Source organism: Megalobrama amblycephala, linkage group LG18 (assembly GCF_018812025.1).
Source record: "Megalobrama amblycephala isolate DHTTF-2021 linkage group LG18, ASM1881202v1, whole genome shotgun sequence".
Classification (NCBI taxonomy): domain Eukaryota; kingdom Metazoa; phylum Chordata; class Actinopteri; order Cypriniformes; family Xenocyprididae; genus Megalobrama; species Megalobrama amblycephala.
In genome coordinates, this window is record NC_063061.1 from 11,857,281 (window position 1) to 11,880,213 (window position 22,933).

Sequence of the window (22,933 nt, forward strand, 5' to 3'; positions counted from 1 at the left end):
CGCCAACAACATATTACTTTACTTCCTGAAAAAGCCATCCAGCTGTGTTTGTTTTGGGTTCACTGCTAGCTTATCAAATGAACCTAGCTCTGAACATCCAATTGCAAACAACATGTGCCTTTAGAAAATGTAAAGTTCAGACCAATTCTCTTGTTAGTAATCAAATTATCCCCAGCATTGTATGTTATTGCAGAGAACTGCAGGCCTCAGGCGTCTTTTCCTCCTCTGTAGAGCCTCTGCTTAGTGTGTCCCTGTTTATCTCCCTAGTGGCAAGTTAGAAATGTACACTGCCGCTGTCCATGGTGCTGACGAGATGGACAGTAGCTTCTGATTATAATACTGCAAGAATAGTATTATGTTGAATTACACGCTAATGCTTTTGAATAATGGCACTATTTCAACAAATAATGCATCATTTATTCATTATTGCAATCACAGTGTTATTGTCATCGAGTGTGTGTGTGTGTGTGTGTCTGGGCATACATTGGTGTCTACCCCGCCGCACATGCTCAGACTAGGAGTCCCCCCTCCGCTCGTAGGCCCCTCCCAGACACGCGCGAGAGTGATCCGGAGCTCGGAGAAGAGCCTCAGTTGCACGGGACCGCAAGAACGTCGCTGGATCCCGGGAGGACCGGAGAGAGAGAGACGCCACCGTGGGACTGGAGTTGTGCTCAGGTACTGTATTATTTCATAGACAGGAAGGCCGTGTTCTATTACACTAGCAGTGTGTGACATCAGATCGAATTTGACACGGTTTAGAATGCGAGACTGTAATTATCCGTACAAACGAGGTGAGCGCGCGGATTTATGTTAATTCTGAGCGCGAGAGGTAAATCTTGCCACCTGACGGGACGCGTGCAGCGGCGAAAAAATAATATCGCGCTCTTATTTGATGGAGATTCGCGGCTTATCCAAGCACAGTTTGTCATGTGCTTAAAGCCAGTGTGTGAACTGGGAGCCTACTGCATCTGTTCGGAGCGTTCGGGTGAAGCAGAGCCCAATTATTCTTGAACAGGAAAGGAAATCACTTTTCGTCTCACGTCGTTAATTAGTTGCCTCCACGCCTTGGGTTTCTTGTTAAGATAAGTTTGACCACCGGTCTGACAGTCCCTCATTCGTTATCGGTAACCATTATAACGTGTTTTAACCCAGAACTTGTAGGTTATTGCAACAAAATCATCTGAAGACATGTTTGTGTTTGAATCTTATTGAAACCTTATTGTGTAGTCCCGTCAATATTGGGTAGTAATGTAATCTGTTTGACCTAATCAGATGAAGCATTTGTAATTATACTACATTACATTTTTAATTTTTTATGAATTAGATTCAATGGTAATAAATTAGTTAGAAGTCCAATATATCATTGTGCAAAGGAATTCTTGTTTTCCAAAAAGTATACATCCACATTATAGGCCTACATATATTGTAAAAAGACTAGTTAACTCCCTATTATGAAGTCCAACTAGTAGCTGTGTTTTTAGGACATGGTACCTGGTTTCTGGCTGATCTAAGATTATTAGTTGGCCATGTTCTAAAAACCAGCTTGACCACCTTAAACTGCTATGACAAATTAGTATCTGGTTTGTTGCTGATCCAAGTTTATTTACCAGTTAATGACAATCTTAGGCTCACTAGAAACTAGAAACCAGCTATCATGTCACAAAACACTAGTAAACTTACCTCTCTAACTAGTTCACTAGTTATGTTCTTGCTGGTCTAGGATTGCCATTAGCTGGTTTACCAGTCACTATGTTCTAAAAACATGCCTGACCACCTCAAACTGGTATGACCAGCTGTTAGCTGCATGTTTGTTGCTGGTCCAAGTTGGTTTACCAGCTAATGATCATCTTAGACTGCCTAGAAACCAGCATGTCCCAAAATACTGCTACCATTTTAAGACTGGTTCTCCAGTGGGGCTATTGAATTTGGCTAATTTAGTGCTCTAACTAGTTCTCTTCTAGCAGGGCTAAGGTCATCAGCTGGTCATTAAATGGTTAGCTAGCCACCATGTTCTATAAACCAGCTTAACCACCAAAAATGTGATAACCAACAAGTTGCTGGTTTGTGTACCAGCTAATGATGATCATTAGACTAGCTAAAATAGAGAAAGAGAGACAGTTTTCCAAATAACAACCACCATATTGTATTTTCCAGAAGGGCTAGTAAACATTACTAGTTCACTAGTCAAACTCATTCAATGGTTAATGAAAAGTGTGTTAATTAGTACTTAATGCACAATATTCATTTTACGAATATGTTGATGATGTTTCTCTTTGCTTTTTATGTGTATTTATGTCAAAACAGTACAAAATTATTTCCTAAAGTGTAATATTTCATATTATGCTTTTGAAAATAATTTTAGTCATTCAGTTTGTAATCAGTACCAGAAGTAACCCATCCAACACTGTTCTTAGCAATAGTGATGGATTCAGCAATGCATTTTTTTAGGCACAATCTGAGTCATGGTGTACTGGGGTTATTCTAGGTGTACTGTATGGTCGGTGAAATGACATACTACATGTATTCATGAGGTGGCTGCAGTGACGCAGCTGGGATACCCTGAAATGGTGATTGTGAGAGAGGGGAGGGGGTTTTCATCAAGCTCTTTGGTGCACTGTTTCTCTGCCAGCTATCCTCTCTAGTGCTCTCACTCTTTTTACCACCTACTCTACCCCTCCTTCTACTGCCACAGTAGGAGTTTCAGTAGGTAGTGCACCATGTTGGCCTTGCTGTCCCGTGGGATTCATACAGTGCATTTTCTTCAGGAACTCAATATTCTGGGTCGTTTTTTTCTTATTAAGCGTAATGCTTAATAGAGCCGAGACCATTAACCACATCATTCCACTACCCCGCTTGTAAAATTTTATGAGCAAGCAGTGTATAAGTTGGGTATGAGAGAGTCAAAAGGCCTCTATCTATCTGTCAACTGGCACATTACATCTGTCATTAAGCAATTCATAAAGCCTTCTGAACAGATGCATATGGTAATCACATAATATTCTTGCTGCTTTGATCCCTCAGTTCTACTGTTTGGTACCCTGAAGTGTGAATTCCACTTGCAAGCATCAGCACTGCCTATGTGCTTCCTCTTGTCAGGAGTTAGAGGAGAGACCGTTTGCTTGTGTGGTGGACATCACACTGATGTCACGAGTCAGTCACGAGACAAGGCCAGGCACCATCTGCCGTGCTGGCTGTCCAACTGCAGTGTTTTCATTTCCCCAGGTGCTCTAGTCAAGTGTACTGTACATCCAAGTTAACAGCGTTTCCAGTACCAAACCAGTCCCTAGTCACGAACCCACAAGTCCTCTGTTAAAAAAAAAAGAGATGCTATAAAGAATTTCAAAGGAAAATTCAGGGTTCAGTGCAAGTTATAGGTGCAGTAGGTTATCTGGAAAATGCTAACGTTAGCCTGCTAGCATTGAAAGCTTGAGATCCCACCCTCCCTGCAAATCGCCGTCCAAAGCCACGCCTCCTCCAAAACACAATGCGCGTGCACACAGCTGCTCTTGGCAAAGCATCACAAGAGATGGCGTTAAACTACCTCATGTCTCAAAGCACATAACATCTCAATAATTATGAATGTAAACAACTTCGAGAACTTGTACCTGACTGCTGCAGATTAATTTCGGTGTTGATACTGTTGATCTTGAAACACATAATTCCAGTCTGAGGATGTGAACAGCTCCTGTTAGAATGCAAATGGTTGCCATCTCTAGTTATTGCGTGAATGCAGCTTGTTGTTTTGATTTGGTTAAAAGTGTCTGCTGTTTATTTGTGTTGCTTGTGACTGACGTCTGTCTGTATAAACACAGCATGAAACGCACTGATGACATATGATGTCTGTGCGAACAGGGTGCGTGAGGGAATGTAAAAACATACGTTAACAGGCAGGTAGGACATTGTATTATTTAATTCTGACCGAATATAATGATTGGATGAACATTTTCAGGTCCTACGCCTTCCACAGATGATATATATTTATAAAAATACATTTAGACCGTTTAAAGGTGCTAAAGTGGATGTTTTGTTTTATACATTTTTGCAATATTACTTGAAACTGTCTTTACTAACTGATAAAAGACTATTTATTAAGTGCACTGAAAGTAATAATATTAATATGCATCATCTGCACGAGGTAGGGCCTTAAAAACATCAGCCAATCGTTTATGCGATCATCGCGTAAACGATTGGCCCTCTGGCTTGTCAATCACTGCCATGACGTTCCTTGTGAGAGATGAGTGCGGCTGCGCGCTCCAGTAACATTCCACACTCCACAGGCGCCGCATGCAATGTTTTTGTCAGGAGACAGGAGTAACAACTGCAGATTATGAGTTACCTGCGGTGAGTCCGACATAATGAATCCAAAAAAACACGACACAGCGAATGCCGGTGGTAAACACTCGTGTTCCAATACTCGTGCACGAGTTTTGGGAGGCGTTCCTTTGAAATGAGCTGTGAAGGAGGGGGGTTGTTCTTACGCATGCGCTCATTTCAAAAACTCAGTAACAGTCTTTGGATTCTCAGTCGACGAAAAAATCCTCTCTATCGCCTTTAACATAGTGATTTCTATCAGGATATAAGGAAACTTTGAACCAGTATAACAATTTTTTTTTTCTGTAGAGAATCACTTATTTCACTTTTAAGTTCAGTCAATTGCATTTGTGGCTTAATGTTGATTTCCACAAAAATTGATTACCACATGTCCCTCATTTTCTTGTGAAAAAACAGAAAAAATCTGGTTTGTAATGAGGCACTTACAATGAAAATAAATGTGTAAACTTTAAGATGCAGTTTCAGTAGGGGAAAAAAACACTTAACCTTTGCTGTGTACAGTTATGTCCAATTTTACAACTTTGTCGACATGATCATAAACCTTAAAACAACTTGCATTGCAAAAAAAGCACAATCATGCAGGTTTGCACAGCACAACATCAGGATGATTAGGCCTTTCCTAACTGAGCATGCAACACCACTTCTCATCCAGGCCCTTGTCATTTCTATCCTGGACTATTGCAATGCTCTTCTAGCTGGACTTCCAACCTCTGTAAATGATTGGAAAAACAGCAGCATGTCTTGTCTTCAATGAGCCCAAAAGAGCCCATGTCACACCTGTTTATCTCTCTGCACTGGCTTCCGGTTGTGGCTCGCATCAAGTTCAAGTCATTGTTGCTTGCCTACAGAACATTGAAGATATATATATATATATATATATATATATATATATATATATATATATATATATATATATATATATATATATATATATATAATATAAAAAATTGAGAGAGATAGAGAGGAGATGCTTTTACCATTCCTTAATCCCGCCCTGTTCTATGTACTATCCTGAACAATGACTGAAACTTTATTACTGGCACTTCTCGTCTTTATTGTCTTCTTAAAGGTGCCTTAGAACCAGTTTTTACAAGATGTAATATAAGTCTAAGGTGTCCCCTGAATGTGTCTGTGAAGTTTCAGCTCAAAATACCCCATAGATTTTTTTTAATAAATTTTTTTAACTGCCTATTTTGGGGCATCGTTAACTATGCACCGATTCAGGCTGCGGCCCCTTTAAATCGCGCGGGGCTCCCTGCCCCCTGAGCTCTCAACTATAATACAGTGCATTTACAAAGTTCACACAGCTAATATAACCCTCAAATGGATCTTTACAAGATGTTCGTCATGCATACTGCATGCATGCGTCGGATCATGTGAGTATAGTATTTATTTAGATGTTTACATTTGATTCTGAATGAGTTTGAGGCTGTGCTTTGTGGCTAAAGCTAACATTACACACTGTTGGAGAGATTTATAAAGAATGAAGTTGTGTTTATGCATTATACAGACTGCAAGTGTTTAAAAATGAAAATAGCGACGGCTCTTGTCTCCGTGTTCAGTGTTCAGTGTTATTTTAATATTATTTATATAGTATGTATAATTATTTTTATATTTTATTTGTATGCACTTTTTGTCATTTATATTTGTTTTGTTTTTTTGTTTTTTGTTTCTTCAATTTCTATTTTTTGTTTAATTTTTTTAGTTTTAAGTTATCTCAAACTTTATCTCAAACATCTAATATTTCAATTTTATTTTATTTCAGCTTTATTAAAAAAGAAAATAGAATAATCAATAGAAAATCAAAATCAACTAAAACTAAAGTTAACAATAACAAAGCTCCAAATTCTGTTGAGCTAATGTTAACTTGTGTTGAATCCAGAATATTCCTTTAATTAACATAATTTATCATTATGTTGTTTCTATAACATGCAAATATGATGTCATTATTATCATCGCCAATTAATGAGATCACCAAGATACGGAGGAAGCTTCATCCTACATTTGCTAACTTGATATTGCGTGACCATATAATGGAGCTGTTATTATCTCCAGTCTTTACATTTTCACTGCAGAGCCGCTCTAAGTGGAAATGTGGCCGTAGAATGACATAAGCTAGAGTTTTCTGTCATTAGTGCAGAGAGAATAGACAGAAAGCTGAAGACATAATTAATCTTCCTGAAGGTCTGGGAGTGAAGATGAATAATTCACCGCAGCTCGGCTCTCGAAACTAGCCTCTGAGAGAGCAGTGATTGACAGACTGCCCATGCATTTCAGACAAGACGTCGGAAATGTGCAAAGAAATGGACGGAAGGATCCTTTTCTGAAGATTTGAACAGATACGGTGTGTTGTATGTGGCGTCTCTGGATAAGATGTTCTCAAGTTTCACTCATCTGAACTACTTTCAAACTCTTGAATAGCTCTTATAGACTCATTCAGTCAAAAAAAGGTATTCCCCAGTCAGTGGAAGAGGGGTGCTAATCCGACACACTCATCCCAGTAGGCATCGCTTTTACTCTACCAGTCTCTGAGATGAATACAACTCTGTAATGATACGTTCCAGTTCAACCTGGATTTAAAGCGGCGCCGGGTCACAGTGACATGGTAGTTTTGCAGGTACGGTTCCTGCCGCTTGACTTCATCTCCTCCTACCAGACAGTGTCCTGTAGATTATTGAGACTAGAGGGACGTGTTCCTTCCAATCAATCTCTAAAAAGCAGTTTCACTGTGGCCGTATATCTTTTGTGTGTCAAGTCTAATTGCATTTTTAGATTCTGTCAGTCTCATGGAGTCTGGCCAGGTGCACTTATGACTTTGTTTGGGCCACAGTGCACCTTATTCTGCCCACTTAGAGAGGAAGAGACCAATGTGTAAAGTGATCAGCTAGAGTTTGTTTTAATTTATTTGCCATTTAGGGTATATAGTATTGTTCAAAAGTTTGGGCTTGGTAAGATTTTTTAAATATTTTTGAAAGAAGTCTCTTATTCTCTCCAAGACTGCATTTATTTGATCAAAAATATTTCTATATATCTAGTTAGCTTAAAGGATTCGTTCACTTTAAAATGAAAATTACCCCAGGCTTTACTCACCCTCAAGCCATCCTAGGTGTATTTCTTCTTTCTGATGAACACAATCGGAGTTACATTAATAAATATCCTGATGCCTCCAAGCTTTATAATGGCAGTGAATGGAACCAACAAGCTCAAGAAAGTACATCCATCCATCATAAACGTAAAGCGATGCGTTTGTATAAGAAACATTTATTAATATAATTCAGATTGTGTTCATCAGAAAGAAGAAATACACCTAGGATGGCTTGAGGGTGAGTAAAGCTTGGGGTAATTTTCATTTTAAAGTGAACTAATTGTTTAAGTGCCTCAATCAAAAGATTGTATGCTGCTAACCTATTTCCAACCTACTAAAACCTGTTCACCATACTTTCAGAAAGTGCATAACGCCACCCAGTAATTACAGAACTGGAGATGATTTCAGTCAATTTGTGCTATTTTTGTGAGCAATACAGACAATGAACAAACACTAAGCTAGAAAGTCATGCACTCATACGCACAAATGTGAGAGCACGTACTGTATCTGCAGTGAATCTGTGTTTTACATTGGCGTTTCTCTCTCTCTTTCTCTCTGTGTTTGTGTTGTCCCTCTGTAGGCTGAAAGATGTTCTCCTCCGTGAAGGCCTTCGAGGGGCAGCATTACGCCACCCTCAAGAGGCAGTGTCTACAGAGTGGAGAGCTGTTTGAGGACCCACTGTTTCCAGCCATAGACCACTCTCTCTTCTACCTGGGTAACAGGATTGGCCATGTGCACTGGAAAAGACCCGGGGTCAGTGCTTAGCACTCACGATTTACATTTACAATTATTCATTCAGCAGATAGCAAAGTGAATGAGATAAACAGGAGGCCTGCAATGCTTGTGATTCCTAGGTTCCCAAGAGGTTCTTAAGCAGATTCCAGGTTGAAAAGATATTGATTTTGCTTTGTTAAACCTTTAAAACAGACCCTTAAAAATGAACACATTCAGTTCATTTTAAAGTAAATCCATTTACATTTATAATGTAAATACATGCTACTACTGTACATTTTCTCTGGTAATTAAGCATGTGACCTTAGTATTCCTTGCACTATGCTCTGCTGTTTCAGCTACATTTTAGTTAAAATGACCTTACCGATGGAGCTTTGGAGTACAGAACTCTATAATTAATGTTCTTTTCTGTTCTTATCATTTTTTTAAGCTGTTCTTTCGAACGTTCTAGTCATCAAAGAATCCTGAAAAACATATATCAGGGCTTCCACCAAAATATTAAGCAGCTCAACTGTTTTCAACATTTTTAATAATAAGAAATGTTTCTTAAACACCAAATTGGCATATTAGAATAATTTCTAAATGATTATGTGACACTTAAGACTAGAGTAATGATGCTGAAAATTCAGCTTTGCCATCACAGGAATAAATTACTTTTTAAAATGTATAAAAAATATGTAGAAAATGGTTATATTTCACAAAATTACTGTTTTACTATATTTTTGATCAAATAAATGCAGCCTTGTTAAATTAAAGGGTTAATTCACCCAAAAATGAAAATTCTGTCATTTATTACTCACCCTCATGCCGTTCCACACCCGTAAGACCTTCGTTAATCTTCAGAACACGAATTAAGATATTTTAGTTGAAATCCGATGGCTCCGTGAGGCCTCCATAGGGAGCAATGGACACTTCCTCTATCAAGATCCATAAAGGTACTAAAAACATATTTAAATCGGTTCATGTGAGTACAGTGGTTCAATATTAATATTATAAAGCGACGAGAATATTTTTGGAGCACCAAAAAAACAAAATACCGACTTATTTAGTGATGGCCGATTTCAAAACACTGCTTCAGGAAGCATCGGAGCATAATGAATCAGTGTGTTAAATCTGCTGTTCGGAGCGCCAAAGTCACGTGATTTCAGCCGTTGGCAGTTTGACACGCGATCTGAATCATGATTCGACACACTGAATCATTTATGCTCCGAAGCTTCATGAAGCAGTGTTTTGAAATCGACCATCATTAAATAAGTCGTTATTTTGTTTTTTTGGTACTCCAAAAATATTCTCGTCGCTTTATAATATTAATATTGAGCCACTGTACTCGCATGAACTGATTTAAATATGTTTTTAGTACCTTTATGAATCTTGAGAGAGGAAGTGTCCATTGCTCCCTATGGAGGCCTCACAGAGCTATCGGATTTCAACTAAAATATCTTTGTGTTCTGAAGATTAACGAAGGTCTTACGGGTGTGGAACGGCATGAGGGTAAGTAATAAATGACAAAATTTTAATTTTTGGGTGAACTAACCCTTTAAAGAGACGTCTTTCAAAAACATGAAACAATCTCATACTGACCCCAATCTTGAATAATAGTTTTAGACAAAAAAAGTTGTTAAACACTAGCTAATACCGCCTCATGAGTGAGGCCCTAGAGAATCACTGTGGCACAGCCAGCATTGTAGGAAGAATCATCAGCAATCTCCAATTTGCAGATGACATTGATGGACTAGCTGGTAGTGAAGCTGAGCTGGCCATCTTAGTGAAGAACCTGGATGAAACATCTACTAGGTTTGGCATGGAGATAAGTGCTTCAAAAAACTAAGCTGATGGCAAATAGTGACAAGCAGATCACTACTATGATCGAAGTTAGAGGACAAGAACTGGAAACTGTGAGTCATTTCAAATATTTGGGATCTATCGTCAGTGAAGAGGGGTCAAAACCGGAAGTTTTAGTGAGGACAGCGCAAACAACAGCAGCTATGTCAAAGCTAAAACTTGTATGGAGAGACAAAAATATCTCTCTAAAAACAAAAATTAGACTTCTGCGTGCACTTGTCCTCTCAGTCTTCTTATATGCCTGTGAGTCCTGGACCCTTACAGCAGAGTTGCAACGAAGAATCCAGGCACTTGAAATGAGATGCTATAGAACCATCCTTGGCATCTCTTACAAGGACCACATCACAAATGAAATAGTGAGAAACATCATCAGGCGTGAAGCAGGCCAGTATGAGGACCTCCTTACTATAGTTAGAAAGAAAAAGCTGAAATGGTACGGACATGTTGTCAGAGCCAATAACCTGTCCACAACAATCCTCCAAGGTAATGTCCCAGGTGGCAGAAGACGAGGTAGACAGAGAAAGAAGTGGGCGGACAACATTACAGAATGGACCATGAAAACTTTGCAGAGACACAGGCACTAGCACATGACCTGATCAGATGTTCAACATCGCAGCGACCTGACGACCACACCAGGTCATGGGACTGATGATGATGATGATGATGATGATGAATACTGCCTAAATGTTCCTTAAACTACTAATAATTTCTTATAAATTGCCATGCATTCCATTAAATATAGGTTATGTGCTTTAGTGTTAGTTGCAAAAATATGAAATGTTATCTTTCCTTTAATCTTTTTTCTTATAGTCTACAGAACATGCTTTAGAACAGCACAAATGTGCTAAAAATAGGATTCTTCTTGTTATCGAGCAATATATATGTTGATCAGTAACATTGTTGGTAATTCGTCATTTGTATAATCAATAATCGTTGTTACTGTCAAGCCAAGGCAGAAGGAAAGGTCAGCCTGAGGCATTCATCCATAATGGCGGTCTGTCATCCATCACAGGATGACAGAAATTCCAAAACTAAATTACAGTTTTTGTTTTGGACTTTATTTTTCGGAGAATTGTTTGACAGCGTTGTTTTCGACCATAAAGTGTCGATGTTAGTTCATAAGGACACATTAGATCTGTAAAACCTCATTGGCTGTGGGGAAACAGACATCAACAGGCTTCTTGAAGCATCATGATAGCTTTCCTTTGCTTCATTACTGAGTTAATGATACATTGCAGCTTCCTAAAAACTATCTGTAACATTTCGAATCCCAGAGATGCTGGGAATGTGATGCTTCCCCCTACCCCCGTGCCTGTCTTGCCCAGGGGCATACTAAGTGTCAAGCCTGTCCAAGTCAATTATCCCTTTCTCTCACTCGCGCACTCTTGGAACGATGCCCGACCCAGAATCTCATTCGCACTCAAGCTCGCTCAAACACAGCAGTGAAGTGTTCCAGTCCGGGACATCTGAATTGCACCCACAGCAGCTCCTGTGGCCATTAATCCAGGTTATAATTGAAGTCAACATTTCTTTGGAATAACATGTGTGGATAAACCATGCACAATAAGGCAAAGAAAATGTATTAAGAAAGGAAACGGTGCCAGTTTTGATTCCATGTTGACTGTAAATCAATCAACATCAAGAAGGAGCCTAATAATTTCACACACTGACATGTTGTTTGTTGTCCCTGAACTGTAAAAATTAAATGCTTCTTACTCTATCCATGTTTGACGTGAATGAAGACATTGCCACAAATCACTTTGAATGAGTGAACGCCATTAGGAGCTTTAATGCAGTTCTCCGCAGCTGCTTCATAATTCAATCTCTTTTCCCCCTTGGGTCCTTGATCACACTTTTTTAACCACTTACCATTCCTCACTCCCACCCGCTTCCTTCTCTGCCTCCCCTCCTGCCATTTCTCGTCACCTCCGCTCTCCAAAGAGAAGACTGTGTTTTATGAGTTGGAGCCAGTGGAACGGGTGGTAGATGGTCATTTATCCAAACTGTGGGCTCACTGGTGTCTGAGTTTGTGTTCATTGATTTTGTGATTGGTCTGGCAGTCCAATCTGTCTTATCTTTCAAAGCTGGCCAAGACAAAATTAGTATGACTTATATTAGTGTGTGAACTCTCAATACATGAGATAATGTGAAAGAAACGGACACACACACACACACACACACACACAAAACTCTTAGCCGCAAGAGAGGGTTGCCCCTTGGGTGCCATTTTGGTCTGTGATTAAAAAGTGTGTGTGTGTTCGCAGAGGTGGCTGGAGTGCTGAGCTATAACACATATGACCTTGCGCATGAATCAGTCAGCTCACCCATCCTCTTAACACACACATGCACGCACAATACTCCATAATAGCTACCAACCCACAGACGTACCACTAAAAACCCTCCTCTGAAGAGAGCATTCACACACAAACAATATCTTTTCTTTCTCTCTGTCAGGGTCTTTGTCTCAGGGTCCTTTGTTCCACAAGTGAACAGGGGAGACAATGGACTTAAGGATTTTAAGATATTATGTCCTTTTCAGGCTTTTTAGCTATGAAAGTAATCGCAAAAAAACTCTAAATGCTTGTCAAATAAAGGTGCGTGTATTGCATGCTAGAGATAAATGGTGTTGTCTTGGGAGCCTATGAAGGTTTTCTATAGTTTAGTCCAACTGTAGGTAACCTATAGTGAGCTGCTTGTGTAGGAAACATTTTAAGGCATTATTAGGCCAAAAACCCCTCAAAAACCAGCCAACAGACCAACATGATCAGGCTTGGACACCAGCAAACTACACAGTAAAATCTCCAGAGTTAAATCAACTCTGCTCAGAGTACATATCCCTCTCTAAATAGTGTTAAAGTAACACTGAAGCAGAGTTAAAGTTAATAAGATAATTAAGCAATTAATAAGGCTGTGACTGAAGTCAGTTGTAGTTCATGTGTTTCTCTTTTCTTCAGTGATTCTGCTTGTTAACAGCAGGTGTTCATCACTAACGCACAATCATCACTAATGCACAATCATCACTTAATTCCTTAATTATCTCATTAACTTTAACTCTGCTTCAGTGTTATTTTAACACTATTTAGAGAGGGACCATATGTACTCTGAGCGGAGTTGATTTAACTCTGGGGATTTTGCTGTGTAGTATAGACTGGTTAAGGATTTTTTTTCAGCAGAGAAGTTACATTCTAGAAGACTTTTCCGTAATATGGTTAGCCAGTGCATTTTAATATTACTTGTATATTATTATAAATTTTTTAAATACTGTAAATATTGCCATGAATAGCCATTGTTGCTAATATGGAGTTAAATCATGAATAAATAATAATAATAATAATGTATATTATTGCAGTATTCATTCATATAATTAATATATTGTATATGAATATGAATATTATTTTATATTTTCAATTTAGTGTTTATTTCCGTAATTTTGTTATGCGCTTTTGTCATCATTTCTATTTCTATTTTGCTTTAATAAATCTTCTTTTCTGTTTTAGTATGTCAGCTTCATTTAGTTAGTTGCCAATGCAACATTTCTATTTTTTGTTTAAATTTTTAACTTTAGATTTTTCATCAAAGATTTATATTTAATTTTATTTCAACTTTATTTCAATTGCTGAAAACTTTTAAAAAATAGTTTTAGTATTTGTTAACAATAACAACACTGTAGTCAATATCATTATATTGCCTTTAAAGAATTTTGGACAAATGAACATTGTATCTATTAACGTATGGATGAGTTTGGTGAAAATATTTGTCCAACCATAATGGATATAAAATGTTGGAGGAAAAAAAAAAAACATTAAATACTGAAAAAAGCATTTATTGAGCCTATGATGGCATTAGCTTAGCATCATGCTAATGCCAGAGTGAACAGCTGTATTTGTACTGTCTATGTAAACAGCGTTATATTTTTATATTTTGTTTTATAAGGTTTATTTCAGTTTGGATGCTGCCTTAGAAGATAGCTGTCTTTGTAGAGACTAACCAGCAAGGCAGCTCATTTGGTTTAGAGCTTTTACTTAAACCTTGTTATATACAGGGAGTGCAGAATTATTAGGCAAGTTGATTTTCTGATCATATTTTTTTCCCAAGCACATTTTACCAATTCCAATCCACATCAATCTTAATAACTACTATTAATATTGTTTTTAATCATTTATAAGTGATATATAATTGTTCATGAAGGCTGGAAATGAAAAATGCCTTACATTCAGGTGTGCAGAATTATTAGGCAAGTTTTCTTTTACAGGCAAAATGAGCCAAAAAAGAGATTTAACTCAGACTGAAAAGTCAAAAATTATTAAATACTCATGAGAAGGACGCAATACTAATGCAATACTAGAAATTGCAAAGTTAAAGCATGACCAAGGGACAGCAAAATGCTCATTGGGTCAGCGGGGTCAGACAAAAACAGGTGGAAAAGAAAAGACACGTTAACTGCAAAATAATTAAGAATTATGTGTGAAACCATCAGGAACCCTTTAGTCTCCAGCGCCACCATTTTCCAGAACTGCAACCTACCTGGAGTCTCCAGAAGTGCAAGGTCTCAGGATCTCAGAGACTTAGGTTAGCTAAAGAATCCTAAAAAATGACCCGCACTTGATAAGAATCACAAGCTGAAGTGTTATAAAATACATGAAGACTGGGTTTTTATAGGCCTTATAAACAGACAGCTTGAGAGTGACTCCTGAAGGACCAGCACCACATCCTCTTGTACCACTGTTTGAAGAATTTATCTTCCAGAATCTGGCAGTAAGTTTTGGAAGATCATTTTTAGTCCATCTCTGCAAGACAGACATTTCAGGATAAGAGATGGACTAAAAGTGAACTCAAACACCTTACTGCCAGATTCTGGATAAATTCTTCAAACAGTGGTACAAGAGGATGTGGTGCTGGTCCATCAGGAGTCATTCTCAAGCTGTCTGTCTATAAGCCCTATTAAAACCCAGTCTTCATGTATTTTATAACACTTCAGCTTGTGATTCTTATCAAGAGCAGGTCATTTTTTAGGATTCTTTAGCTAACCTAAGTCTCTGAGATCCTAACACCTTGCACTTCTGGAGACTCCAGGTAGGTTGCAGCTCTGGAAAATGGTGGCGCTGGAGACTAAAGGGTTCCTGATGGTTTCACACTTAATTCTTCACCTTAATTCTTAATTATTTTGCAGTTAACGTGTCTTTTCTTTTCCACCTGTTTTTGTCTGACCCCGCTGACCCAATGAGCATTTTGCTGTCCCTTGGTCATGCTTTAACTTTGCAATTTCTAGTATTGCATTAGTATTGCGTCCTTCTCATGAGTATTTAATAATTTTTGACTTTTCAGTCTGAGTTAAATCTCTTTTTTGGCTCATTTTGCCTGTAAAAGAAAACTTGCCTAATAATTCTGCACACCTGAATATAAGGCATTTTTCATTTCCAGCCTTCATGAACAATTATATATCACTTATAAATGATTAAAAACAATATTAATAGTAGTTATTAAGATTGATGTGGATTGGAATTGGTAAAATGTGCTTGGGAAAAAAATATGATCAGAAAATCAACTTGCCTAATAATTCTGCACTCCCTGTATATACTTTTTTTTTTTTTCTTTCACTCAACCACACACAAATGACATTTATTAGACAAGTGTTTTATTGATTAATCTGAAGTCAGAGCACCTTTGAAGGTTTAAAATAGATTTGTTAGATTCATCGCTGCTCATTTGTTGATCAAAAATCAGAATCCTAACGAACTGTCAGAAATGAGAAGGCAGCAATGAATCAAGTTATAGTGGATTGATTTTTAATCAGATCAGTGAAACCCAAAATGACCTAGCAATGCTCTTAGAATGACTACAGCACCTAAAATAATTTGTATTCCTGTCTGAGTCAAACTTTGACCGAATAACATTCTGTAATGAATGACAGAGTGGTAATATCAGAAGGTCTGATGGAAAATCAGTCATGCACTTTCATTGTATCAAGCTTTATATGCAGGCCACAAACAAAAACAGAGTTTCAGTGTTGCATGTCTGGGTTTCTTGGCTATGAAATAGAGAAGTGTGTCTAGCGTGTGCTGTGTGTATGTGTTTTTCCTCATATCATTGCACTTCGTTCTCACACACCAAGGGGGCATGATGAAATGTCTCATCTCTAGTTGTTGAGGGGGCGAGAGAGGCTCAGCGCTGAAAGAATGAAATGTTGCTGGTGTGAGTGCTGGGCTGGATGTGTGCCGGCTGGATAGCGAGGAGAGTCCTCTCCTGCTGAGCTGTGTAAATGATTTCAGATAGCCCAACGTGAGAAACAAATGGGTGTTGTGAGTAAACTTGGACTGTGAGAACATGTATTTTGTGTACCTCCCACAGACCAACCGAAGCAGCATGCTCGTATGGATTTTCAGGGGATCCAGGCTCAATTGGTACCTTAGGCAAGATAAGACATGACCACTTTTTTAGTCATTCTTAAAATAAGTGTGAGACGACTAGTAGATATTTATTTGTTCTCATTTGAACTTCATATTGATTCTTAAAATTCAAGACCAAAAGAAATTTACCCCATAAAAAAACATGTGTACTGCAAAAATAGTGGCAAGAAAGCAATTCTTTCACACGTTATCAGTGTCGTCCGACCAGTTCTTTTTAGTGAATCAAAACCACAATTTGCAAACAGTGTAGTTTGATTCCTGAACAAATGATTCTTATGAACTGGTGCTTTTTAGTTTAGCAGAATCATACATTGGTATAGTCTTCTTTACAAATAAAAGGCTCTTATGACCTGGTTCTTTTTAGTAAATCAGAAACATATAGTGCAACCGGTGTAGTCTGATTCCTGAAAAAATTACTATTTTGAGCCAGTCCTTTTAAAGGATTAGTTCAATCCAGAATTAAAATTTCCTGATAATTTACCCCTGTGTCATCCAAGATGTTCATGTCTTTCTTTCTTCAGTTGAAAAAACTTAGTTTTTGAGGAAAACATTCCAGGATTTTTCTCCATATAGTGGGTTGAAGGTCCAAATTGCAGTTTCAATTCAGCTTCAAAAGGCTCTACATGATCCTAGCTGAGGAATAGGGGTCTTGTCTAGCAAAACGATAGGACATTTTCTAAAAAATAAAATAAAAATGTATATACTTTTTAACCACAAATGCTCATCTTGCACTAGCTCTACAATGTGCGTCCGTGACATCACGCATCACATAGTCACGTTGGAAAGGTCATGCGTGATGTAGGCGGAAATCATCCGACATTGTTGTTTTACCTTTTTTTTTTTTTTTTTTTTTTTTGTAAAGGGCATTTGACTTGGTCTTTGCACATTTGCACTTTTGCACATGACTTAGTCTTGCACATTGGGTCGGTACTTCCGCCTACATCACGCATGACCTTTCCAATGTGATTATGTAATATGTGAAGTCATGGATGTGCATCACATAGCTAGTCCCCGTTGAAGTCTAGTGTATGGAGAAAAATCCTGGAATGTTTTCCTCAAAAATCTTAATTTCTTTTCGACTGAAAGACACGAACATCTTAATGACGTGGGGTCATGATCTTGGGGTGAGTAAATTATCAGGAAATTTTAATTTGGGGTGAACTAATCCTATAAAAAGACTCGTGACTTAAGAATTAAGGTACATCACATTTACCTTTGAATGGGACAAATTCAGTCATGTCAGTAGGAATCCAAGCAATCTGGAACTTCGCCTGAGTAGATGCAGATTTCACATCGAATTCAAATTGTTGTTGGTTTTTTACTTTTAACACTCAAATTTGCTGTGTTTTCCCATATATAGCTGCTTGGTTTGGAAGTGACCTCTGAGTATCGGTGCTTCACTATTGACAGTGGACCTACTTAAATTTCACAGAAGTTGCCCTAATGTGACGGCACCTTTACACTCAAAAAAAAAAAATTCTGGGTTAAAAACAACCCAAGTTGGGTTGAAAATGGACAAACCCAGTGATTGGGTTGTTTTAACCTAGCGGTTTGGTTAAATGTTTGCCCATCATGCTGGGTAGTTTTATTTAACTCAACTGTTGTTCAATAATTACTGTATTGCTTGCTTAAAATGAACCCAAAGTATGTTGGGAATTACCATTTATTAATATGTTTAAGAAATAACAATTAAACAATACATATTTATTAAATTGCTTATTAATAAATGTTTACCTTTTGATTATTGTTGTTGCCTCTCTAGTAATTACGTGTCTGATTTTTAACTTCCAACCTATTTTGGGTTCATTTTAAGCCAGCCATATAGTAATTTTTAATCAATAGTTTGGCTAAATAAAGCATGTTGGGCAAACATTTAACTTTTAACCCAACCCAACTTGGGTTGTTTTTAACCCAGCATTTTTTTGGGTGTACTCGCTGAATCAGTTACCATTACGTTCAGTGATATATATTTTAATTAGGGCTGTCAAGCAATTAAAATTGATAATCTAATTAATTACATGATGTGCAGATTAATTAATCTAATTAACTGCAAATTAATTGCACAGTTTGTCTGAGAAATTACCCCCAAAAGATAATTTGAAGTCATTATTGTGAACATCAAATAAATATTATAAAAAGTAACTTTAGAAAGAAATATTTTATTTGATTCAACATAGAATTTATTACACAAAACTTTAGGCTACAACGGCCATGATTTTTTTTCTCCAGAAGCTGCATCTGAATTAAAATGAAACAGTAAATGTCTAAATGAGTAAATCATTGACTCATTCATTCATTCTATTATTTCAAACGGCTGATTCATTCAGGAATTAAATGGCTCTCTTTATGAATGGGCCATTGAATCATTGGTTCACCCAGTTCGTTCAAAATAGTGATTCATTCAGAATCAGAACTAAACACCACTGTGTGTTGTTCAGAGATGCACTACAGTTCTGCTGTAATATTTTCGTAGGCAAAATTAAGCAAAAACAGTCAATATGGTGTCTAAAATATAATGCAATATTAAAGGTGCCCTAGAACTTCTTTTTAAAAGATGTAATATAAGTCTAAGGTGTCCCCTGAATGTGTCTGTGAAGTTTCAGCTCAAAATACCCCATAGATTTTTTTTAATGCATTTTTTTAACTGCCTATTTTGGGGCATCATTAACTATGCACCGATATATAGGTTGCGGCCCCTTTAAATCTCCCGCTCCCCCGCCCCGGAGCTCGCGCTTGCCTTGAACAGCATAAAAACAGTTCACACAGCTAATATAACCCTCAAAATGGATCTTTACAAGATGTTCGTCATGCATGCTGCATGCATACATTGGATTATGTGAGTATAGTATTTATTTGGATGTATTACATTTGATTCTGAATGAGTTTGAGGCTATGCTGCATGGCTAAAGCTAACATTACACACTGTTTGAGAGATTTATAAAGATTGAAGTTGTTTATGAATTATACAGACTGCAAGTGTTTAAAAATGAAAATAGCGACGACTCTTGTCTCTGTGAATACAGTAATAAACGACGGCAACTTTAACCACATTTAACAGTACATTAGCAACATGCTAACGAAACATTTAGAAAGACAATTTACAAATATCACTAAAAATATCATGTTATCAATGATCATGTCAGTTATTATTGCTCCATCTGCCATTTTTCGCTTGCTTACCTAGTCTGATGATTCAGCTGTGCACATCCAGACGTTCGGCCCTTGTGTAATGCCTTGATCATGGGCTGGCATATGCAAATATTGGGGGCGTACACCCCGACTGTTACGTAACAGTCAGTGTTATGTTGAGATTCGCCTGTTCTTCGGAGGTCTTTTAAACAAATGAGATTTATATAAGAAGGAGGAAACAATGGAGTTTGAAACTCAGTGTTTGTCTTTTCCATGTACTGAACTCTTGTTATTCAATTATGCCAATATAAATTCAATATTTAATTCTAGGGCACCTTTAACTTCTTAGTTATTGACTGTATAAAATGAATAACATTTGCACTTGTTCTATTCGGGACAAAAAAACCACTTGTGTGACATCTCGCTCATTACTTGTGTAATATTGCTTAAGGGTAAAGTAGATACTTTTCTGAGAGGCTAGCAATAGCAAGCTAGCTTTGAAAGCGTAAGATCCCACCCTCCCTTCAGAGCATCTCCAAAGCCACACCTCCAAAACACATGACCGCATACAGCAGGGAGCAAACAAAAGCGTCACACGAGACTGAGTTAAACTACCTCATGAATCAAAGCACATAACATTATAATAATAATGAATGTAAACAACTTAAAGAGCACTGACCTGTACCACCTGACTGCTGCAGATTCATTTTGGCGTTGATAGTGTTGCCATTGAAATGCATAAATTCGAGCCACAAACTGCTCTGAGTATAACGTCACGGGTTTCCATCTCTTCCAAATTACGTTAGTTATGGCGTCAATGCAGCATAAGCATGTTTTTTTGGTTCAGGAGGAACTGTAAAATGTGACTGCTGTTTTGGTTGTGGTGCTCATCTGTTTGTATAAACTCTACATAGCATGAAACGCGCTGATGACGTATGACGTCTGCGCGAACAGGGTGTGCGAGGGTATGTAAAGACATATGTTGAAAGGCAGGTAGGACATCCTCGGACCGAAGGATATTATCCATCCATCCATCCATTTTCATTGTATAGAAATATTTTTTTTGTGATTGTCTACACAAGTTGTCATCAGAAGAATCACCCCTAAGCTTTTAAAAGGCATTACAGGTTTGTTAGGTGCTTATTAAAGCATTTAGTCTTTTACCAGGGTTCATTTGCGGCGGCTCCTTTGAGAGAACGTCAACACTGAGGCAAAATGAGCTATAGCCTGTGAGTTGCTACATTCCCCTCAGCTGCTGTGACTGTGCCCAGTATATGTCAGCTGTTTAAAGGGATGCAGACCTTTACTTTTAGGTCACTTCAAATCTCACTTCCTCCTTGTTGTTTCTGGGCTTTGTGTCCCTGTGGTTGGGAAGAGGCTGGTGCAGAGGTGTGCTAGATGATTTCAGAGCAAAGGAGAGTCTTGTGATTTATAACCGCTTTCAGCACTGCACTACTTCATCTACAATTCATAACTATTATTAAATTAATTAAAGAGCCTGTGCCCTGCTTATGTTTCCAACACTTTTTCAAGTACTTTTTGTGTTCCCCTCTTTTCATTAATCATAATGAAGCAAAATGTACTATATTTTTTGGATATGATCTTTGCAGTCTTTCTTTAAAATATATCTTTGTTTACCCTGGGTCCATGTTTGTTATTCACACTATGCTTTTTGATTTTTTTTGGGGGGGGGGGTTTCCCTCACCAATTTCACACTCATACATCTTTCTCTCTCTCTCTTTATGTCTGTTTCTCCAACAGGAGCTGTGCGATGATCCTCACTTGTTTGTGGATGGGATCAGTGCCCATGATCTGCACCAAGGGCAGCTGGGAAACTGCTGGTTTGTGGCGGCCTGCACCAGCTTGGCTTCCCGAGAGTCTCTATGGCAGAAAGTAAGTTAGTAGAGTGTGTAAACGCGTATATTCTGTATATATGTAATGTTCCCTCTAAGATGTGACACTGCTTCCACGCAGATGGAAAAAACAATATTTGGGAAAAGGTATTTCTTGAATCAGAGCTAAATGAAGGAAGAGAATTTAAAATGGAGTCCATCTTAATGTCCATTGCTTTTCAGTATGGAAGTATAACTGTGAGAAGACTTGTGTGGAAATACTGAGCACTGATTAATCAAGTGAGCATCCTTGAATATGGTGGCCATTTAAAAAAAAAAATAATAACAATATGTAAGAATATATAATAATATAACAACATTATTACATATTATTGTATCATATATTTCATTATTATGTATGTAATTGTAATGTAATGTAATTTATTGTATTATTAGTTTGCTTGGCAACCAAAATTTATTATCATATATGATAATAATCAAATGTATTACATATACAAATGTATTTTGATGAATTTTGAATAAATTGCAATAATGATATTTACAGTTTTGATTCACATTTCCCTTGATATTCATTTGAATTATATTTAATCATATATATTTCATTATTTATCAATATATTTTATAATATATACATTTTTTACATTTTGTATACATTGTTTATTGTTAGTTTGTTTTTGTTTTTTTGCCTTGATGTTTCACATCATTTGTGGCTGAATGGGTTGCCTAATAGAAAAGGTTTTGCTTAGCAAGCACAAAAAAATAATTGGTATTTGCATACATTTATCACTTTTCCCTTGATACCGTATGCCTGCAGAAGTCTCCCTTTAGGATTCAAACCTGCATATTCTGTCAGAATATCTACATGTTATCTAATGTATTGAGTGTGTTAAGCTGTGAGGATGAGCAAAACAGTCTCTCTGAGCTCTATTAGCAGCTGTAAGTGGCAGGCTGCCATAGGAGCTGTTGCTCTGTTAGGAACCATTACCTGATGATGGTTAAACAGGGAAGAGATCTGCTCACCTGTGGCTTCATGAATGTACACACACACACACACAAACCTTGTAGTCCCAGCCAGTACTACTGTAACTGTATTTCAGTTTCTGTTTGTAGCTTTGATGGTGGTAGACAGGTAGACGAGTGCTATCCCGAGCTGTTATTTAGTCATTAATGTTAATCTTTAGTCTCCCTGCATCCTCCCCAGGGTTTGAGGTGTTTTCCCCTGCCTGGGGAAACATTTCCTCTCCCCTAGAAACACACATCACCATGAAGGAGATGACTTATAGGGCTTTCCCATGTGACTCCTCTCCCCCGTTCCGCCATTTGTTTTCCTGACAGGGTCGGGCATTGATAAATGAGGGTTTGTGCTCTACTATCTATACCCTGTGTCTTTGCAGCAACCTTTTATCCCACCCAATCACATGCACTCAACACGGATACATACTCAAAGGCAGTGGTTCGCAACCAGGGGGATCCAGCAAACTTCCAAGGCCGCCTCAAGATGACTTAAAATAATTTAAAACAAGACAAAACAAGCTTTCAAATAAACCAAAACA

The 22,933-nt window shown here is 37.7% G+C and overlaps 1 protein-coding gene across 4 annotated transcripts in view; it reads left to right on the top strand.

Annotated features, from left to right (window-relative positions):
- Positions 1-51: 51 nt before the first annotated feature.
- The window catches only part of capn5b (calpain 5b), a 44,833-nt gene continuing 21,951 nt past the window's right edge, over positions 52-22,933 (top strand). For all 4 annotated transcript variants that reach the window (XM_048167461.1, XM_048167463.1, XM_048167462.1 and 1 more), the window contains exons 1-3: positions 52-675; positions 7,998-8,170; positions 21,289-21,420. In XM_048167461.1, the coding sequence (XP_048023418.1) occupies positions 8,006-8,170; positions 21,289-21,420 (297 nt within the window). In that variant the 5' untranslated portion in view covers positions 52-675; positions 7,998-8,005. The remainder of the gene's footprint in view (positions 676-7,997; positions 8,171-21,288; positions 21,421-22,933) is intronic.